The sequence below is a fragment of the Lemur catta genome, chromosome 20 (genome assembly GCF_020740605.2).
Source record: "Lemur catta isolate mLemCat1 chromosome 20, mLemCat1.pri, whole genome shotgun sequence".
Taxonomy (NCBI): domain Eukaryota; kingdom Metazoa; phylum Chordata; class Mammalia; order Primates; family Lemuridae; genus Lemur; species Lemur catta.
In genome coordinates this window covers 12,818,509-12,839,351 of record NC_059147.1, presented here as the reverse complement: position 1 = coordinate 12,839,351, position 20,843 = coordinate 12,818,509, and the positions used below count along the sequence as shown (strand labels likewise).

Here is a 20,843-nt window from a genome sequence, read left to right as displayed (position 1 = left end):
AGTTTGTTCAATTACAGGCGCTGTAGTGGGTTGAATAGTGGACCATCCCCCCAGAATGTATGGCCACCTGGAACCTCAGAATGTGGGCTGGTCAGGCTGGAAGGTCAGGGACTATTGGGCAGATACTCTTTTGTCTTTCCTAAATCACATTTTGTTTAGAAGTTGTGCAAGATGGAGCCTTAAACTTGGTTTGCCATTGTACCAGCTGTGATGGGGGCCTGAGGAAGGCAGTAGCAAATGGGGGGCTGAGGAAGGCGGTAGCAAATGAAGCCACATCATGGGAATAGCCAAGAATGTGTACTTCCCTGGGCATAGAGGCCCTTGTCTGCCTTTGTCTGCCTTAATCACTGGTGTTAGTGCCGGTTCCTGGCATGCAGTAGGTGCTGATTAATATTTATTGGATGAAAAAATGAAAACACCAGACTTAATTTTTTTTCCTCCTGTTGTTCCCATAGGAGGGGTACCGTGCAACAATCTGGCGGCCTATGGTTCATCAAAAGCAGCTCTGACCATGTTTTCATCAGTTCTAAGAAAAGAGCTTTCGAAATGGGGAGTTAAAGTCGCTGTCATCCAACCTGGAGGCTTCCAAACAAGTAGGTCTCTGTGCCCCACAGTGTTCATCCTGGAAGGGGTCCTGAAGGTCCTCTTGGTCTGACAGGGCACACATGGAACCCCTCAGTGTTGTCAAAGGTGAACATGGTCAGACATAAGCTAAAATGGCAAAAACATATTTTGCTCAGTAACCAGCAACAGTAGGGAAAGAGGTGAACTCCATTCTGATTTGTGCATTTTAAAGGGAGAATCAGGAAGTGGGGAGAGCAGGCTTCAGTAGAGTCTAGCAAGTGGAAAAGTACAAACGGTTGGCCAATGTCAACATGGTGGGACCAGAGGTGTCTGCCAGTTGCCTGTTACAGAAGTCAGGATTCTATCCTCCCACAGAGACTGGGATGGGACACCATGAGCTTTTCCTTCTTGGTGATTCCATGTCAAAAGAATGGCTCTCAGGTCCTTGAGAGAGACACTTCTGAGTTGCAACAGGTACAGGTTTACAATTGTGAGTTCTTTTTAGTGAGTGCTCCAAGAAAGGGAGGTCAGGGATGTGTTAGCTGGAACAAATAGTAAATTTTCCTGGCAGGGTTAAGCCTTCTCAGGCAGGCATTCCAGTGAGTGGCTGATGTCATCCTTATGCTGCTGGAAGCTGTATTAGAGTTTGGTCAGGTCTCTTAGTGCAGGTCATGTGTCCAGAGTTCTTCAGTTGTCAGTCTCTACCCAGGAGGGGTTGGGGTGGGCAGACCTCTTCTAAGAAGCAAGAGGCAAGTGCCAGGTTCTCTAGTGTTTGGCTGTTCCCTGCTTCTTTCCAAAAAGGAATTGCATTCGTTGGCTCATAAGGCATAAGCAAGCAGGGGCCATGCTAAGTTAGAGTCTAGGTCCCCTGGTGCCTACACAGAACAGGACCTTTCTAGGACTCAACGCTCCCTTCCTCAATGGCAGGGTTTTATTTGACCTTTGGGAGCACAGCTTCAAAATGGTCCTAACTAACTTTTACCAGCGCCCTTCTCTTCCCATATGTAATCAATTTTCAGTGCCCGTGTCTTCCCATGTATAATCAATTAGCTGCATATCAAGTTTGTTTATTTAGGTTTAGAGCTTATTTTCACTTAAAAGTTTGCACAGATACTCTGGGTAGCATTTATTAGTCTCTCATTTCCATTGGACAAGACGATTTCTTTTCCCCCAAATATTTGGAAACAATATTTTTCTCCTTCCCTCTGAAGAATGTGACCTACCTCCCCTCCATCCTGGCAGGAGATGGCCGTTTTCTCTACTCTCTCCCTGAATATCTGAACTCTGGGCAGAGGCAGACTCCTGTAAGGTTCAGTCCTTAGTTCTGGGCCATCAAACATTTAATTGGTGATTTAAGTGAAGATGTAAAAAGCCATGTCTGATAAAAGATCACAAACTGGGAAGAATGGCTAACGTACTAAAGAACAAACCCTAAAGGTATGAATGTTAATCCAAATGCATGAGATAAAAATCTAAAACAAAACAAAACAAAACACAACATTGAACTTTTGGCTTGAAGCACTTGACAGCTGGAGCCTCTTAAGGTTGTAGGGGAGGTGCGAGACAAAAGGACATCAGCCACGTGGGTGGAGAGGCTAGACTAGGGCAGGAAACATGGAGAGAAGATGAGTTCTTGAAAGGAGTTTCCAACCTGGGGACTCCCTTGGTGGGGAGGATAATTGAGGGGAGTTGATGGAGAAGTGGAGTGGGTCAAAGATGAAGCCAAATGTGCTAACCTGAGAGCCCGGGATACAGAGAGAGGAAAATCAGTTAGGACCATTTTTAAGCTGTGCTTCCAAAGGTCACCAGGATGGTGGGGAATTTGAAACCAGATCCATGAGGGCACCCCCTGGGTTCTTTCTTTTATACCAGACTGCCCCCAGTTTAAAGTAATTTGATGAGCTTGCTGAGGGTAAGAGACCAGAGATCAGAAGACAGAACTAAAGTTTGGAGGATGCCACCTCATATTTATATTTAATTGAAGGTGGGGGAAAGAAAAGGAAACTTTAGGGACACAGACAAGGAACTTCAGAAAACATTCAAAGACACGCACCATTTTTTAGTGACCTATAAGAAACATAGCTGAAACATACTGCATGGGTCATCCAAAAGACCATCAAGATGGCTACATAGTAGAAAAGAAAGTTTTCCTGGCAACATCAGTTTGCAAACCGGGCAGAGACAGGCTCTGGTATGTACCAAAAGTGATCTCTCTTTGAAGAGGGAAAGGGCAGGTTGTGTTTTATGCCTCACAGGGTCCATATTAAGCAATACAGTCATACATATTCAGCAGGTTTGGGAGAAAAGCTATACATATTTATGAGAAGTGTTGAGTTCATGTACAATGGGTAGGCATACATCACATGTTCACTTTGGCATGCATTTTTAGCATTAAAATGAGGTGGAATTTGACTCTTTGCATCAAAAGATGAACTGTAGGACACAAAGACAGGGTGTGCAATCTCTGTAAGGGGGCTACAACAGGCTTGAGGTCTACATTTGCTTATAGGGAAAGAATGTTTGTAAGGCTGGTCCTCTGTCCAATCAGAGTTGTAGGGGTCTGGTTGTAAATCAGTTAGGAAGGGTCTGACAATTTGCCTAATGTTACCAAGAGCTCAGCACTTGTCCCCCAGGCTGCATCAGAAGAACGAGGACACATGGTTTGAGGAGAAGGAAAGAGAAGTTTCTCAATTTGCCAGCAAATGAGGAGGTTGGCAGACTCCCATCTTTAAGTACCAACCTCCTGCCTCTGAGCAGGAATACAGAGCTTTTAAAGGGAAGATTTTCAGCTTCAGTTTATTGCTGTTCAACCACAGTTAATGGTTCTGATTCATCCCATCTTTGGCTAAGACAATCTCATCCTCTGCCCAGGCCCAGACTATTCCCTTGAGCCATCTCCTGTGGTACTAACAACAAAGGACACTCCCCTGCCCCTCCCCACCACTGGCCTGACGCAGGGATGCAGGTTTTAATTCCCAAAAGGAGTGGGGGACGTTTTAGAGAGACAGAAAACATTTTTACCCTTTTTCAGGCATTCCTCCTGTTACACTAATAGCTCCTATTGTTAGGGAGTTTAGCAAGAGTGTGTTTTTTTCTTGTAGTGGTAGGAATTTAGGAAGTTGCCATGCCATCTAAGCCCTGAACACTCCACCTATAGGTACCTTTTGTCACCCCTAAAGAGAGCTTTGGGGACTCTGAGCAGGGTACTCACAAGAATGGTCAGAAAGTCCATGAAGTGTTTAAAGACAAAGGAGGTGGAGAGGAAAAGGAACACGCAGCTTGTGAAGGCAAGAACAGGGAGAGGTAGCAGGAGAAACAGTAGTTCATGCAAACATGTTTTTCAAGACTTGGGAGCCTCCAGAGTCATTGTCAGGATAATCATTTCTTTAAGTATGGTACATGCCTTCATGAAAAGAAAAGAGCAATTGAAAGCCCATTTGCACTTCCATGAGTGTAATTGGACTTTGCTGGCTCACATTTCACAGCTAGGTGCTGGCCAACACCCTCCTCTCCCCAGCCCTGGCATGCAGGAGTCACCAAGCTAACAAAGGTTCATCCCCACAGCAATCCAGAGCAATCACACATTTTGTAGGAGGGAGTGTGGGTGGCTACAACTTTCTTGGAAAATAATCTGGCAGTAGCTATTAAAATTCAAAACAAATGTGCCTTTTGACCAGGAGGCACTCTGGGGACTCTCGCCAACAGAAATAAAGCCTAAGTACAAAGGGATAGATTGTGCAAGTCTGTTTGCTGCGGCATCACTTTTAAAGGTGAAACCCAGGGATGATTGGTTGACTGAAAGCTTTTCAATGGAAAATTCTGTTGCTCTGGTTTAAATCTACAGCCTTTGACCAGAAGGGGAGTCTGTGATTTATTACTAAGAAAAAAAAAAAAAAAAAAGAAAGAAAGAAAAGAAAAGAAAAGAAAAGAAAAGAAAAAGAAAAAGAAAAAGTGGCCGGGTGTGGTGGCTCACGCCTGTAATCCCAGCACTCTGGGAAGCTGAGGCGGGAGGATCATTTGAACTCAGGAGTTTGAGACCAGCCTGAGCAAGAGCGAGACCCTGTCTCTACTAAAAATAGAAAGATATTAGCTGGACAACTAAAAATATATAGAAAAAATTAGTCGGGCATGGTGGCACATGCCTGTAGTCCCAGCTACTTGGGAGGCTGAGGCAGGAGGATTGCTTAAGCCCAGGAGTTGAGGTTGCTGTGAGCTAGGCTGATGCCACAGCACTCTAGCCCAGGCAACAGAGTGAGACTTTGTCTCAAAAAAAAAAAAAAAAAGAAAAAAAAAGAAAGAAAAAAAAAGAAAATTCCTGGAAAATATAAATACTGTAGGATAATCAGTTTTGTCTTTCTTTTTCCTGGTAAAATAAAATTAAGCCAAAGCCTTCTATGTGTGTATGTTCGTATAAACAAGGAGGGAATGTAAAGGGCTTGCAAAGCTGTTAGTTACCTCAGAGGAGATTCATTTTAAAAATATATACATCTCCTTATTATTCACTTTATATAATGAGCAGGCATTTCTACTACATTTTAAGTAAATGGATATTATTTAATCTTATAAAATAAGCAGGCATTGCCTCTATATTAAAATATATTTATATTTAATCATATGTAATTTGTACATTAAAATTTAAAGCTGTATGTAAATTATATTAAAATTACATTTAATATATATTTTAAACTTAAAATTATGTTTATTATATAGATAACATGTTTAAAATTATGCATTTAACTTTAAACATGGAAGTAGGCATTTCTTGTTTATTAAAAATTATATATGTTTATATGTATCTATTTACATACACTGTATTACATATGGTATATATTATATTGTAGACATTATATTATGTATTATATTTGATAGTCATCAAAAGGCATACTAGAATGTTAGTGGCAACAGTACTGTAAAAGTCCCAAATTGAAAATAACACAAATGCCCATCACAGTCTAATGGATAAATAATTTATGGCATATTTATGTATAAATTGCAGCAAGGAGAGTCACCACACAATACCTGGATGAATCTCACACATATAATGTTGAGTAAAGAAGTTGACACAAAAGAGTAAGGACATTTATATGATACCATTTATATAATGTTCAAAACCAGGCAAAATGAATCTATTTTGTTAATCAGGACGGTGGTTACTGGGAAGCGGGTTGAGAGGGGGACTTTGAGGCTGGGGTCTTGTTCTGTTCTTGATCTGTTTGCTGGTGACACGGGCTACTCAGTTTGTGCAAATCCAATGTGTGCGCTTTTCAGTATGCAGGTTTAAAAATGATGATCAATACCATTGTAAAGCACATATTTTAAAAGGCATTTGCAAACGCCCATCCTTCCCAACAGAGGCCCGTCCACAAGCACGTGCTTCCCAGCCCCTGACCCTTCCTTTCCTCTTGGCCCAGGTATCGCAGGCACCAGTGACATGTGGGACAAGCTGGAGAAGGACATCCTGGACCACCTCCCAGCCGAGGTGCAGGAGGACTACGGCCGAGAGTACATCCACGGGCAGCAGAGTTTACTGCACATGATCAACATGTATTCCTGCCCGGACCTCTCCCCGGTGCTGCAGGACATCGAGCATGCCATCTCCGCTAAGAGACCCTCCGCCTTCTATGCGCCGGGCAGTTACCTGTGGCTCTGTTTGGCTTCCTTTTTGCCTACTATTGTATTTGATTATATTTCGAAGAAACTGCTTGGCGCAGGAGAGCACCTGCCCAGAGCTCTAAGCGTGCCCACCTGGAAGGATAAGGCTACGTAGGCAGTGGAAAACCTAAAAGGAGCGGGAGATATTATACTCTTGGCATGAAAGGGAAACTGTGAGCTTCCCATTAAAGTTGTTTCCTACTTTACATTCCCTGTGGAATTTGTCATTCGAATGGGACTTAGTGGTGAGAAGGCTGGAGAATAGCACTGGACATGAAGGAGAGTGTTAAGTGAGGACCTACTATGCACTGGGCACATTTCAGATATTCTGTCTTCTAGTTCTCATCAGAGATCTGAGCTTGTTGGTATCTTCACCCCTACTTAATAAGTAAGAGAATTAAACATCAGAGAGGTTCATTGTCACACAGATAGCAAAAAGCAGACAGTATTCAAATCCAGGCTGCCTGCCAAGAGAGGAGGATGGGAAAGAGAGAGATGAAGACAAAGAGAGAGAGAGGGAAGGGAGAAGAGAAGGAGGAAATGGCAAGCCCAGCGGTCCAATCGACCCCCAAGACCCTTGTCACTGTGTGTTAATATTCTGTAACTACTCCATCCAAGGTGCTGGATTTATGGTAAACCACCAGGGCTCTGTGTGCCTCCTCTCCCTTCCTCTACCAGGAGCTCTGGAGTGAATAGGGTGAGGTCTTTCATCTCAGGGTTGGTCCTGGAGACCTCTTGGCAGATCCAGGGCACCATGGCTGGTTTGGTGTTCCTAACAACCATCACTGTGGGCTCCACCTGAGCACTCCAGGATGGAAAAGCCAGCATTATTACATGGGAAACCTCAGTCAAAGAGAGCAATGCCAGACATTGCTGGACAAAGGGGTGTGGCCAGGTATGGCCAAAGGGAAGGGGCTGGTGGGCAGAGGGTGCAGAAAGGAAACCAGAACACCTTGCTCATTGTGATCCTCTCTTTGTTCCATTTCCTTTATAGCATATGGAGGCTCTTTTTCTATCTTCCGTGGAGGTTTTGTGAGAGTAGATAAAATGACAATGCCCTGCAATTATTCCCAAAAGAAACTAAATAACCATATAGTAAGATACATATTTATGGAATATTAATACAATATATTTTAATGACTAATCATGATGACTTCCCAGTGGTTCTTCACCATTGCTTCACATCAAAACAGAAAGAAGAAATTAATCAAGGTTTAAGTGTTGATTTCCATTATAGGCGCTTTCTGCAGGTTAGTGTCAAAGCCAAAGCTTCTATTTGCATGATCCAGGTGTTGTTGAAAGAGAAAATGACTTGTATAACCTACAGTCCAGAATTTGGAAGAATACTGAGCAGGCTGTGCTTCACTAAGAGTCAATGGTTATTAAAGTATGGTCCCTGGACCTGAAGCATTAGCATCACCCGAGGACCTGTTAGGAATGCAGAGGAGCCACTCCAATTCTGTATTTGGTTCCTATCTATGGCTGCTGTAACAAATGAGCATACACTTAGCAGCATAAAACAGCACAAATGTATTACCTTACAGTTCTGGAGGTCAGAATTCTTACGTGTGTCTTACAAGGCTAAAATCAAGGGGTTAGCAGAGTTGTGTTCCTCCTGGAAAATCTAGGGGAGAATCCGTCTCTTGCGTTTTCTGTCTTCTAAAACCTGCTTTCCTTGGCTTGTGGCTGCATCACTCCAACCTCTGCTTCCAGCATCACATCTCCTTCTCTGACTCTGACTCTCCTGCCTCCCTTTTATAAGGCCCTTCTGATTATATTGGGCCCACCCAGATATTCCAGGATAATTTCACCATCTCAAGATCCTTAATTCAGTCACATCTACAAGGTCCCTTTTGTCATGTAAGATAATATATTCATACGTTTCAGGGATTAGTGCGCCATTATTATTGTTAAAGACCGTTATTCTACTGACCACACCTACTGAGTTAGAAATGCTGGGGATACAGCCAGCAACCTATGTTGTAATAAGCCCTCCAGGTAATGGACACTCACATTTGAGAACCTCGACTCCAAGCCATAGCATGTTAAAGAGAGCTGGAGACATCAAGAGCACTGAGACATGAGTGTGGGGTCTATCTTCTGTTCTGCAGCTTCCCCAGGGTTGAAAACTTTATGAGGCATGGGAAGAAGGTGCTGAATAGAGACTCAGTTGAGTCTGAGAATCCCAGATCAGAGAAACTCCTATCTGGTTCCCTGCAGGAGGGCTTCCACATTATTTTGGAGTTACATGGGAGAGAGCCAAATAAACCACAGGGTGGCCAATTTAGCCAGAGCAGGACTGACAACTCACTGCCCCCTCCACCCCTGTCGTGGTCCATGCAGGCTGCTATAACAAAATACCATAGGCTGGGTGGCTTCTAAATGATAGAAATTTATTTCTCATAGTTCTTGGAGCTGGGAACTCCAGGATCAAGGTGCTGGCAGATTTGGTGTCTGATAAGGCCTACTTCCTGGTTCATAGACTTCCATCTTCTCCCTGTATCCTCACATGGTGGAAGGGGAACAGGGTCTCTCTGGGGTCTCTTTTATAAGGGCACTGATCCCATTCATGAGAATGGAAACTCCCAAAGGCCGCACCTCTTAGTATTATTGCATCAGGGATTAGGTTTCAATATATGAATTTTGGGGGAAATACAAACGTTCAGTCCATAGCACTCATCATGGCTTCTTTGGCTTTGGGTGGGAATGAGAAAGTCTGGAAAAGTTGCTGAGGCTCCTCAAGACAGTAGGGAAGAGAGCCTGGAATTAGGAATGAGGGTGCCTGGGGGGGTGGCTGGAGGAGTGCTGCAACAGAGGCCACTGGGTGGGCAGACTTGAGCTGGGGCTAAAGTGAGGATGAGAAATCTCAGCTGGAGGATGATTCAAATGCGCTTTCCCTAAATGCTGGGAAAATATATCAGCCCTTAGGAACCTAGATTCTGAGGAAAGGAGCAAGGAAAAGGGAAGGCAAGGAGGGGGGCAGGGTGGGAGGAGACTCTTGAATTGCAAATTCATCTGGAAGACTCTGTTTGAAACCAGAAAGGACAAGTTTACCTGAAAGCATTAATAAGAGTTCAAATATATTTCAATTTTGGAACAATACATATAGTTTTTTGGAAAACAAAAGAGACCAAGTATGACATACAAAAAGCCTTCATGCCTTGACCATGTCTGCACAATAATTGATGTCCCTAGTTCATCGTAAGAAACAAGTAAGTGTTAAGAGCTGAGTGAAGCCCTCAATATATCCACAATTCATTATATTCTTGGGGGGCTTGATGAAAAAGCAATTCAACAACAGGACCCCTGGCAAAAAGTATTTCCCTTTCTCCAGCCCTGCTGTTCTACTCCAGGGCAGGATGCAAATTAATACCTGGCTACACATCCTTACCTGTGAAACCCAACCCATCCCTCTTTATCTCGTCCCTTTCTCTATTTTCCCAGTGCTGTCAGCAGGAAAACGGACCATCCTTACAAGAGACCCAGGATAAGAGGCAGGAATTAGGAAAAGCATCCAGCGAATATGTGATTTATTTTATTGCATAGGGAGCTGATAAAAGGCCTACGAATAAATTTTATTATATTATTGGAATGGAACATTAAGTTTCATCAGTTTCATTATACTGGTGATAAAGCCCATGTTCTGGCATGCCAATACGGATGGTGTAATTCTGAGAAAGAGAAATTCTATACAAACAGCTCTGATGGGGTGGTGGTACCTCCTGCCCACTAAAAGTCTCTGGTCCAGCTCACATATAATGCTCCACTCAGGGATTTAAGACTCCTGGACACTTGCTGCAGAGACAGGCTCAAAATAAAGTATTTCTCTACTGATTTGTCTTGTAGGCCAATATCTCCCTGTTGAGATCTCTGGGATCATGGGTGGCCACGGCAGAACTAGATGGGTGTTTCTGAGTCCCAGCAAAATAACCAGCTGAGAATTCCATGTCAAGACATAGAAGCAACAGGAAGAAAGTGAGATTGGGAACAAATGGGAAGGTTGAAGACAGGGAGACCTCAGTATGATCGCAGTGTGACGTTGCTTATTTCTTTGCCTGCCCTGCATCCCTTCTCTTTGGATTTTGGTGACACTGTCAGTCAAGGGGCTCCACCTCCCCACCATGGGGTGGGCATGGGACCCAGGCTGGCCCCTCATCCTATACCCTAGGCTCCAGTGATTGGTTGAAGGATGGGCACATGACCTGAGAAGGGCCAATCAAAGATTGTGGTGGCAGGATTGTTACGGAGCACTGGGAAGCCAGGCGCAGTGGCTCAGGCCTGCAATCCTAGCACTCTGGGAGGCTGAGGTGGGAGGGTCACTTGAGCTCAGGAGTGGGAGACCAGCCTGAGCAAAAACAAGACCCCGTCTCTACAAAAAATAGAAAAATTAGCCGGGCATGGTGACCCGTGCCTGTAGTCCCAGCTACTTGGGAGGCTGAGGCAGGAAGATCACTTGAGCCTAGGAGTTTGAGGTTGCCGTGAGCTATGATGATGCCACTGCACTCTAGCTGGGGCGACAGTGATAACTCTGACTCAAAAAAAAAAAAAAAAAAAAAAAAGTGGGAGGAGCAATGGGAGATAAAGGGTATCCTTTTCAGCTGCTGAGCTGTAATGTCCATGTTAAACTGAAGCTTCTAGAGCCCATCAAGTGAAGAGTCTGGTAGAAAATGAAGCCAGGTTAGAGGAAAATGGAACAGAACAATGAAGAAAAACCAAGGCCTAATAACACAATTGGAGGCTCTTGACCTGCCTTATCTGCAGATCTACCTTGTGGGTTGATGTCCACGTTGTGTGAGCCGATACATTTCCTTTAAACTATTACAAGTTGGGGTTCTATTTTTTTGTAACAGAATTAATTCCTCACAAATCTCTATGGATAGATTCATTAAAGAATGAGAAATAATGTTTGACAGAGAAAATAGGCAATGCCTCAATGTGGTAGGGAAGAAAGTGATGAGACTAAAGATTGAAAAATAGGAAAGAGGTTAGAATGGGTAATACTACCATTTAGTGACTCTCCCACATAGAAAAGCAATTTTTTTTTTTTTTTTTGAGACAGGGTCTTGCTCTGTTGCCCAAGTTGGAGTGCAGTGGCATCACCACAGCTCACTACAACCTCAAACTCCTGGGCTCAAGCCATCCTCCTGCCTCAGCCTCCCAAGTAGCTGATACTACAGGCACATGTCACCATGACCAGCTAATTTTTGCTCAAGCTGGTCTTGAAATCCTGTCTTCAAGCAATCCTCCCACCTCAGCCTCCCAAAGTGCTAGGATTATAGGTGTGAGCCACCTCGCCTAGTCTATACTTAGTATTTAGAATAGGGTTCAGTTTAGGAGGTGGTCTGGTCAGTGATAAATTCTATTGGGCTGTACCATAAGAAACTGATGATTGTTTTTGACCCATCAAAGGGAATTTCCTTTGGTTCAAGCTAATATATCACTATATTCTAAACTGATGGCTGCTTATTTAAGTTACTATTTGGATAAAAGTTACACTACTAAATTAGACAAATTATATGAAAGTATAAGAAAATAGAAAAAATGACAGTAGATGTTTATTACAGAACAATTTATTTTTAATTAAATGCTTTAAACAAAAAACCATAATACCATATATGAACTGACAATGACCTGGTAGCATGCAAATACTTCAGGCTGGAGAGGTGTGTTTGTACTTAATGAATTTACATATAATAAATTTTTATGACATTTGATTCCAAAATGTATATATGATTTGGCCTGACATAATTAATAATTTAAAGTAAAACATATACATAAGGGCAATTTAAACATTGGTATTAATTTATATGAATCGATTCAAGGTCAGTGACTGGAGATCTATATTAAAACAACTTGAGGTCCAATAATCTTTATGGAGCAACCGTGTACTGATGTACATTTGAAGATCAAGGGCTAAAAGTCCACTCTCAATGAATACCATTAAACAAAGGATGCATAACATCTATCACACATCTGTTTCAAAAACGGCATGTTTCCAAAAGTATACATCTCTTTACAAATAGACATTACAGTATTAATAACCATAGAGACACCATCAGGATGAGTTCCAAAATATGCTGCTAACTTTCACAAGGCATCCCTGAGCCATCTCTTAAGGCATCCATTTTAATCTTGGGGCTTTAAGAACATCTTCTTTGCTTTAGTCAGTTTTACATCTCCATTTTCATCTTCTTCATAATTGGCACGGTCTCTCTTCTTGGCAAACTTTTTCCCAATTGTCCCCACCAAGGTCTCATATCTGTTAAGACAACACATGGCACCAGTTTAATTTCAAATAAGAAAAGTAGGAATCAAGCCTTGTCAAGAATACCAAATCAAATATGCAACAAAAAGAACAAAAGAATTAAAACTATGATTAAAGGCAATTGCCTGATTGAAAAATTTATAAACTTCTGTAAGAATGACAAAATTCTCTGTTTTTTCTTTTTTACATGATCCTAAATAAATTGAGATGTACACTTTAAAATATATATTGGAAGCAGCACTGGAAATGAGCCCAACTGCCAGCCTGTGACAGGTCAGAATGCCCCTGAGGCCATGTAAGGGAAGGCAGATAACAGGTGCCTTCCTGCTGGGGCACCCCCACTCACAGCTGCGGTGGGCTGCGGGATATGAGAAGTGCACATGGGAGAGCCATGAATTCAGGTTCCAGATTATAAAGCTGCCCCACGGCAATGGTTACCTTCTAGCCATTTCTTCATCTGACACATCAACCTCTTTTGCTTTGTCTTCAACAACTTCTGCTTTGTTCTTAGCATTCATTTGAAGCATTAATTTCTGAAAAATACACCAACGTGGACCATCAGGGCTAGAAAAGGCTTGTGAAAGCAACTGGTGTCAAACTTATTTGAAGGTAGAGAAATCAAAGTCACAGAATCTAGAAAACTAGTTAGAATTCACAAGGGATTCTCTGTAATATTAATACTTTAAAGCACAATGTGCTAACAGAAGTCAGCTCTGAATTAAAAAAATGGTAAGATAAAGCCCTGCTAGGTTATATTTAGTGTCAATTAATTTAAATTGTATTTGAGATCATAAATCTTATTATTAATTACTCATACCTAAAGCAGGCACACTGCTAACACATTCCAGTGAGAGGGAGAAAGAAAAAAAATAAACTTTCAGATTTCCTCTGAACTTTCCTTTTTGAGGCAAATGGAAGAAGTACTACAGTTAACAGTAATTTTAAATGCATCTTTTGGTGGTGGTGGTGGTGATGGGTGGGGTAAGGGGACAGCAAATTACTAGATGGAAGAACTGGAAGGCTGGGCCTGGTATAATGGAGGGAATCTGTATCTCAGCCTCAACCCTGACCCTTGGGGTGGATGATGCATCCCACATGAAGTCCCTGTGCCTCGGGAGTCTCCTCATCTTTTCATCACATTAACTTTCCATGACAGTTATCTTGGACAGATTTTGTTTTTAATGTGCAATACCTTCTTTATAGCAAGGGGAGGATACGATAAGTCTCAACTAGCTTTTCCAACGTTTACAGGACTAGTAATAAAATAGTTCAAGACCTTTTCCCAGGGAGAGTGTATTCAGTGTTACAGAATCCAGTAATTAGGGCCATTTTCTAATGCCCCCCCCCCACACCAGATTCTGAGGGCTGTTGCTGCGCCCCAAACCAAAGCAAAGAAAGTATATATTAAAAATAAACAATTTTGGTGTTGACTGTGTAAACATAACACCTTAATTATCATATACACTTCTTCCTGCCACCCCCCCCCCCCCCCCCAAGAAAGAACAGAAGGAAAACCAACCTACAATCATCAAATACACTCTGGCACTTGGCTTAGTTACCTACAGGCATCCTGGAGAAGTGGTTCCTAACTGGGGATGACTTTGCCCAGCAGGGGACCTCTGGCAATGTCTGGAAACACTTTTGGTTGTCACAGTTGGGTTGGAGGGTGGTATGTGTGTGCTGGCATTTAGTGGGTAGAGAATAGAGGCCAGGGATGCTGTTAATCATCCTACAATGCTCAGGATAGCCACCATCACAAAGAATTATCTGGCTCCAAATGTCAATACTGACAAGGGTGAGAAATCCTGGCTTCAAGTGATATTTACAAAACTAAAGATCTACCTCACAAATGTCCATTTGGTTGGTCAAGTACTTGACAGGATGGCTTTTAACACATGAGTTAGAGTCCTAATAAATGTTTGTTAAATAAAGTTCTGCTTCTCTACAAACCTGAAGCAGGAAAATTCAAATAAACAGCTCAGTTGAAGGCAAATATTCACTTTTCAAACAAACTTTCCAAAGGATTCATTTAAATATCTATTTACAAGTTTGGATTAAAACCCATCTATTAAAAAGTCAAATTACAGAATTTTTAAGTAACATTTTTCCATTAGAAAAGATACATTTATAAATGCCAGAAAATAACTTTTCATAATAGCATCATATGAATAAAATCTTGACTCAAGTTGAAATTCTAACGCTTACAGTGGCACCGTCAGGGACTGTATACTGCTGTATTAAATTATCTACTCAACTCTACCATAAAACTAGACTGCAATGTCTGCAATTTCTTTAAATAGCTATGGTGATATTTCAAGATGTGTTATTTTCTGTATAATGAGGAGAAATGGTACCTGGTGGGGAAAAACCTAAGCCCAATTATTAGCAGAAAAAAATTTAATTGGAAAATTTTAAAATTTGAAGCAATTATGTTTACTACCTCAACCTCAGGATTAAATCCTCTGAATGACATTCTTCCATAGAGGAGATCTTCACATAACAAGAAACTCTGCTCTTCTATTATGAAACTCCTGAATGGGAAAATAAACCTACATTAATAGCTTATCTACTTGTAACAAAGCACAGCAAACTGAAGTCAAGACTTTCAATGAAAAATAAATCTTATGGTTCTCAGTGGAATCAAGTAAAAATACAGTAAGATTTGTAACCTAGGGGTAAAAATAAAATCTGATTAATCTGACCACCAAAGGAATTAGGAGACAAGAGCTACAGGCTGGAGGCACAGCCTCTTCTAAAGGTTACATTAATTTGCATAAATGCCTACATAATATAAGGATCTAAAGTATGTATAAGAAACAATTTTGCAAAGTGGAAGCAAAGTTTCTTTGATGTTTACATCTCCCCACTAAGTTCTTACAAAATATCCAGGAGGGGCCGTGGGAAATAAGAGACTGAGCAGCTGTTAACAGAGGGTATCAGCTGGAGCTCTTAGCTGTGAACACCAAAGACTGACCCTGGATGACTTAAGTAGAGAAGGAATTTAATGTAGGGATACAGCTGGCTCTCTGTATCCACAGGGAATTGGTTTCAGGACCTCTGTGGAAACCAAAATTTGTGGATGTTCAAGCCCCTTAAATAAAATAGTGGGTTTTGCATCTGTAGGTACATAGGACCGACTGTACTGGCTATCTCACAGAATCACTGGAAAAGCTGGATGAACAGAATTGTAAAATGGGTAGAAATACGGTGGCTAGGTGGCTGAACCAAAACCAAAATCATGCTACAGATCTACTCTAGTAAAAACAGTGTTGCTGCTGAGAAGGCTAAATACTGGATACCACAGAGGGCATTCTGGCAGGCCACTATTCCCTGGGAAAAAGGATGTTACTGTCTCCAAAAGGGATTCTCATGACCCCACATCTAAGGTAAGCATATCTGTCTAAAGCCCTGCTATAAACTCTAAAGCACAGCAGGAAAGCAAACAACTGGTCTTTACGCTTCTTCAGTGGTGAGTAGGCTCTGCTTTTCATCAAGATTCACTCATTCAGCAAACATTTATTAAACCTAACTGTGTGCAGGCACTGTTCCAGAAGCTGGGGAAACAGCTGTGAATAAAAAAGCTACTGCCCTTACAGAGGTCTAGAGAGTCTAGAGAGTGGTGCCCAATAATAATAAGAAGGAAAACACTTACGTCATACAATGGCTGAAATTAAAGCAGGCTATTTCATTCCTAGCTGTTAAGGGAATAACTGGCACCAAACTAGCTCTCCCTCACCATAACTATTAGGTCATTAAATATGAAATGTTTACCTTCGAATCAAAAGTGATAGGATTAACTATTATCTGGAATAGTTCAGATAATACTGTGGAAAAAAATCACAAATACAAATGAGTAAAAAGGAATGAGTGAATTTTATATATTCAGTTTATAAGGAAATACACATACTGCCAACATTTATTGTGCTTCACAGTGGTGATTGCTTTAAATATATTATATCATTTACTTGCATAAACTATGTGTATATATAATATATTATACCCAATATACAAATGACAAAAGACAGCTTAAGTAATTTGCTAAGGTGAAAAGTAAGCAAGAGACAGAGCTGGACATCAAACCCAGGTCTGCACAGAGCCCATGTGCTTAATTAACAAACCCATTCCAGTTTCCCTGTTTAGGGTATCAAAAACAACAACACAACACAGATCCTAAGGACATATCATCCATTTGTCCCTCCAGACCTACTTTCCATCTTCTCCCTGGCTCTACTGCCTGAAAGGCTGATCTGAATGTAGTACATGGAAGGGCTCCTTGCCTGCCAGGTACCTGGTTCCGGTTGGCTGTGCCCTTGACTGAAAATAGCAGCTTTTGTAAGATGCTCTTTCCACACAGCCTGTCTCCATCCAGATCCAGTAACCACTCCCACCCCTTGACCCTGCAGGCAGGAGAGGAAATTACTCCCACCACACAAGCCCAGAGGTAGTACACTGTCCCTAGGGGCTCCCCTATGCCCCATCCACACCTTGGTAGTCTCTGGTATATTGTCCTCAATCTGATAGTGTCATCTTTTCCTGCCAACATCCTGAGCTGATTTACACACTTATACATAAATAGGATGCTGAGAGATGGCAAAAAATTATTATTTACCTTCCCAGGAAAGGAATCTAAAGGTCATTTTCTGAGAATAATATACTATGTTGGGGGAAAAAAAGAATACTGAAAACAAGAAAGAAACAGTTCTGCTCTTCAATGAACAACTAGAATGCTAAGTTTAGTTAAGGCCTAAAATTAAATTATAGCTCCTTATCAGTAATGGCCCCTTCCTGTCTGTCACCCCTCCCCATCCACACTACCTCAGGCATTACCTTCTCCCTCCTCACAAACATCTTGCTTCCTCTGAGAAGCAAGTAGAGGGAAAAAAAGGACCATCCTCCCATCCCTCCCGATGGGACATATTTTATATCTTTAGAAAAGGCTATAGAATCTTCAAAAAAAGGTTCAGAGGTCAGCCAAATGAACAAGGGAATATAACATGCTAAAACAAAAAACAAATGATCAGGTACAACATGGAAAGACATAAAAGTGCCTGAAGATAGCAGGCAGCATTTTCAGTCATTTGACAAAAGTTTAAGCAAAACTACCACACCACAGAGCTTACTAAGGTTAAGAAAAAGAATCAGGGAGAAATGATAAGTAGATTCCAGAAGGATTTAGATAAGTTAATGGATGATGGAATCCACCACTCCATTGAAAACTGTCATATTAAGCATCAGCCAAGCTTGCAGGTAAACAAGACAGTCTAGCAGTGTGTTAGCTTCAGCACTGACTAGCTGGGTAACCATGGGCAGGTTATCCTCTCTTAAGCTTTGGTTCCTCAACCACAAAATGGAAAGAATGATAGCAGGCAGCTCTTAAGTTTGGAATTAGGATTCAATAACTAAGGGATGCAAAGCACTTAGCTTAGTTCCCCATACACACTATACAGTCTATAGTATAGACTCAGTAAACGTTACCCAAAATGAATGGTATTAAAAGTGGTAAAAGTTGAAAAATAAAGAAACAAAAACTCCTGATCTGCCTTAAGATGCTCAGCCTAATGAAGAACTCTGTTACTGAAACAAAACTGGAGAGGCCTGAATTACACACCTTATCCTGGCAACTTAATATGAGAGAGAGAGAGAGAGAGAGAGAGAGAGAGAGAGAGAGAGAGAGAGAGAGAGAGAGACAGACAGAACATTATAGCTTCCTATAAAAGATCCCTTATTGTTATCTCAGATATATGGGCTAGATTCTTTTATTGAATGTAAAAAAACACACCATTGTTATAAATAATGGCCAGGGGCTAGTAAAAATGTATAAATCCATGTAGAACTTTTATAGGTTTCACATATTTTAGAAAACTATTTGTGAGGCTAACTCAAGAAACTGAACAGAAACCATTTTATGGGCTTTATATCACTGGAATGGTAAGTCAAATTTATAGGGACTTCCCTCTCGATGTCCCAGGCATGATCAATACAAATTCTAATAAACCTACTCTTTCTCTGTCAGTGCTGGCAAATCCAAGTACCAGTGCTCTTCACCAATGATTTTCTTTTCTTCCTCTTCTAGTTGTTTCTTCGTTTCTGAGTCCAGTCCCCTTTGCATGAACTGTCAAAACCAAAATAAAGTCAGTGTCAGCAACAAAATTTTCCCGTCTCAGAGCTGAGGAAAACTCAAAGAACTTTCTTCTTCCCCGGCTCTCCTTCATTTCTCTAAGGATCCCATCTCACGATCAAGGGGGCAGGGTGATCAGTTTAGCTCTACCCTTCTAACTTTACACCAGAATACAAAGGACTGCGTCAGAGCACAGAAAAAAGCACGATGTGTGCTTCCTCTGGAAAACTTAAAAAAAAAAAAAAATCCTTAATATATTTTAGTTTTTCTGATTTAAGCAGGCAACAAAAAACTATTCCACAAGTATCACCCTAGATGTTTTAGTTTTACATAATATACAAAATAGCTCCATACATATGGAAAGAATGGAGCACCCTGTGAGTATGAGTCAAGCACCTCCAGACTTAAGTAGCAGTTCAAGTCTCCCACTCCATAGCATCTCAGAACATACTCTGAAGCTAGTGATTCAGCCTCCCTCACAACTGAGGGCTCAGAGCAGGCACTGGCAAACTACAGTCCTTGGGACAGATGTCTGTTGTTGTCAGTAAAGTTTTACTGGAACACAGTCATGGTCATTCAATTCTGAGCAACAATGGCAGACTTAAGTTGTTACAATAGAGATTGGCCCACTGGCCTCAAGTATTTATTATCTGGCTCTTTACAGAAAAAGTTCACCAGCCCCCATCCTAAGAGTGCACACCCCCAACTCCCTGTTCACGACTGAAAATAAGTGAGTCAGGATTAAATCCTCAACCTCTCATACTCGTTCTATACAGCTGTGGTCCCCAACCCCCAGGCCGCAGACCACTACCAGTCCATGGCCTGTTAGGGACTGGGGTGCAGACCTCCGCCCGCCACCCCCCAACCCTTCTGTGGAAAAATTGTCTTCCATGAAACCGATCCCCAGTGCCAAAAAGGTTGGGGACGGCATCTATACAGTACTTAGCTCTGGCTGAACAGCTACGCTGGCTATGACTCTTTGAGTGTGTCTGCTCCATGCCTTTTCACAGTATACTCAGCTCTATCAGTATACTTAGTGTCTCCAGCTCTCCGGTCAGTAAGTTCTTTTTTTTCCAACGAGTGAAGTTGCTGACACAAATAGACAACCCAGGTAACTTCCCCTCTTTCCTTTGCTTCCAATGTCTGGTTGAATCTTCCCCACGTGGGTGGGGGTGTATAACTGTTTTAAGTTAATTTCCTCCTTAACTCCAGAGGAGGATCTTTAGTCTGAGTCCTAATCACCCAGTACATCACCTGGCTTATTCCATGACCTAAAACAACTGCTAAAATCTTTTAAATGCCTGCTTGGCCAATCCACTCCCCTTCTCTGAAATTGATGTGATCATAAACCACTGTTTCAGCTGTCTCAGCTGTAAAAGAGGGATAATGATTGTAGGCACCTCAAAGGGTTATTATGTGAATTATATAGGCTAACATACACAAAGCACTTAAAACAGTGTCTGGCACATAGCAAGGACTGTGTTTGCTATTTTTGATACTGTTCCCCACGCTCAAGTTTCCCACTGCTCATCCTTAATTTGGTCTAAAATTCATGGCCTGCTTTTTCCAGCCCCATTTCTTGCTACTTGCCTTCCAGACATACTGAATCACATTCAGTTCTTGGAAATCTCTATGTTTCTCCTTTCTTTCTTGCCCCTCAGACTTCTGAATTCGCTTTCTCCTCAGTTTAGGACGCTGTGCTTCCCACCCTCCCACTTACCCTTCAAGCTCTAGGTAAGGAACACTAACTACCTGCAAAAAGCCCCGGTAAGCTCCGCCCCAGTAAGCTCTCCAGGGATTCTGGCGCTTCTACCATCACTGCACTTGGTATACTGCATCCTTACTGCTTGCTTATGTGCGTGCAAGCCCCTGTCCGACCCCAGGGTTCATGAGAGAGTCTGCCTAATTCACAGTCTGGTTCCCAGAGCTTAACGCAGAGCAGATGCGAAGTGAATGAATGATCGCAAGCTGGAGGCCCTCTGGAGTCTCTCTGGTGTCCCTCGTATACCCGCCGCCTCGGCCCTGGCCAGGCCGAGAGGACTGGTGTCTCTACTCTACCATCCGGCCCGGCTCCCCGAGAGTTCCCGCACCTTCATGCGCAGCAGGTTCTTGGACAACTTGGTCTTCCGCTCGGCCGCCATGGCGGCTCTGAACCCGCGCGGCTCTCCAGCTGCGAGCCCCACCGCGCAGGCGCGCTGCCGCGTGCGCAGTCGCGCCGCTTACGTAACGCGCGCCCCGCCCCGC

At 42.3% G+C, this 20,843-nt stretch overlaps 2 protein-coding genes across 2 annotated transcripts in view; one reads left to right on the top strand and one right to left on the bottom strand.

The window, feature by feature from the left end:
• Nucleotides 1-6,422, top strand: part of HSD17B2 (hydroxysteroid 17-beta dehydrogenase 2) — a 49,322-nt gene extending 42,900 nt beyond the window's left edge. The window contains exons 4-5 of the mRNA XM_045533246.1: nucleotides 456-593; nucleotides 5,976-6,422. Of these exons, the coding sequence (XP_045389202.1) occupies nucleotides 456-593; nucleotides 5,976-6,331 (494 nt within the window). The 3' untranslated portion in view covers nucleotides 6,332-6,422. The remainder of the gene's footprint in view (nucleotides 1-455; nucleotides 594-5,975) is intronic.
• Nucleotides 6,423-11,770: 5,348 nt separating this feature from the next.
• Nucleotides 11,771-20,798, bottom strand: MPHOSPH6 (M-phase phosphoprotein 6). The gene is made up of 5 exons (XM_045533245.1): nucleotides 20,690-20,798; nucleotides 18,481-18,593; nucleotides 14,922-15,012; nucleotides 12,920-13,014; nucleotides 11,771-12,475 (listed from the first exon to the last, which is right to left on the bottom strand). The coding sequence occupies exons 1-5, from the start codon at nucleotides 20,738-20,740 to the stop codon at nucleotides 12,343-12,345; spliced, it is 483 nt and encodes a 160-aa protein (XP_045389201.1). The 5' UTR covers nucleotides 20,741-20,798; the 3' UTR covers nucleotides 11,771-12,342.
• Between the last annotated feature and the right edge of the window lie 45 nt (nucleotides 20,799-20,843).

Bases quoted from the DNA above. Each gene is read 5' to 3' on its own strand.
- MPHOSPH6 (XM_045533245.1), bottom strand. From the start codon at position 20,740: ATGGCGGCCGAGCGGAAGACCAAGTTGTCCAAGAACCTGCTGCGCATG. The intron at 15,013-18,480 runs GTAGGTTTATTA...TTTCCCATTCAG, and splicing joins CCAGCACTGACAGAGAAAGA to GAGTTTCATAATAGAAGAGC. The intron at 13,015-14,921 runs GTAGTAAACATA...TGTATTTTTCAG, and splicing joins GATTTAATCCTGAGGTTGAG to AAATTAATGCTTCAAATGAA.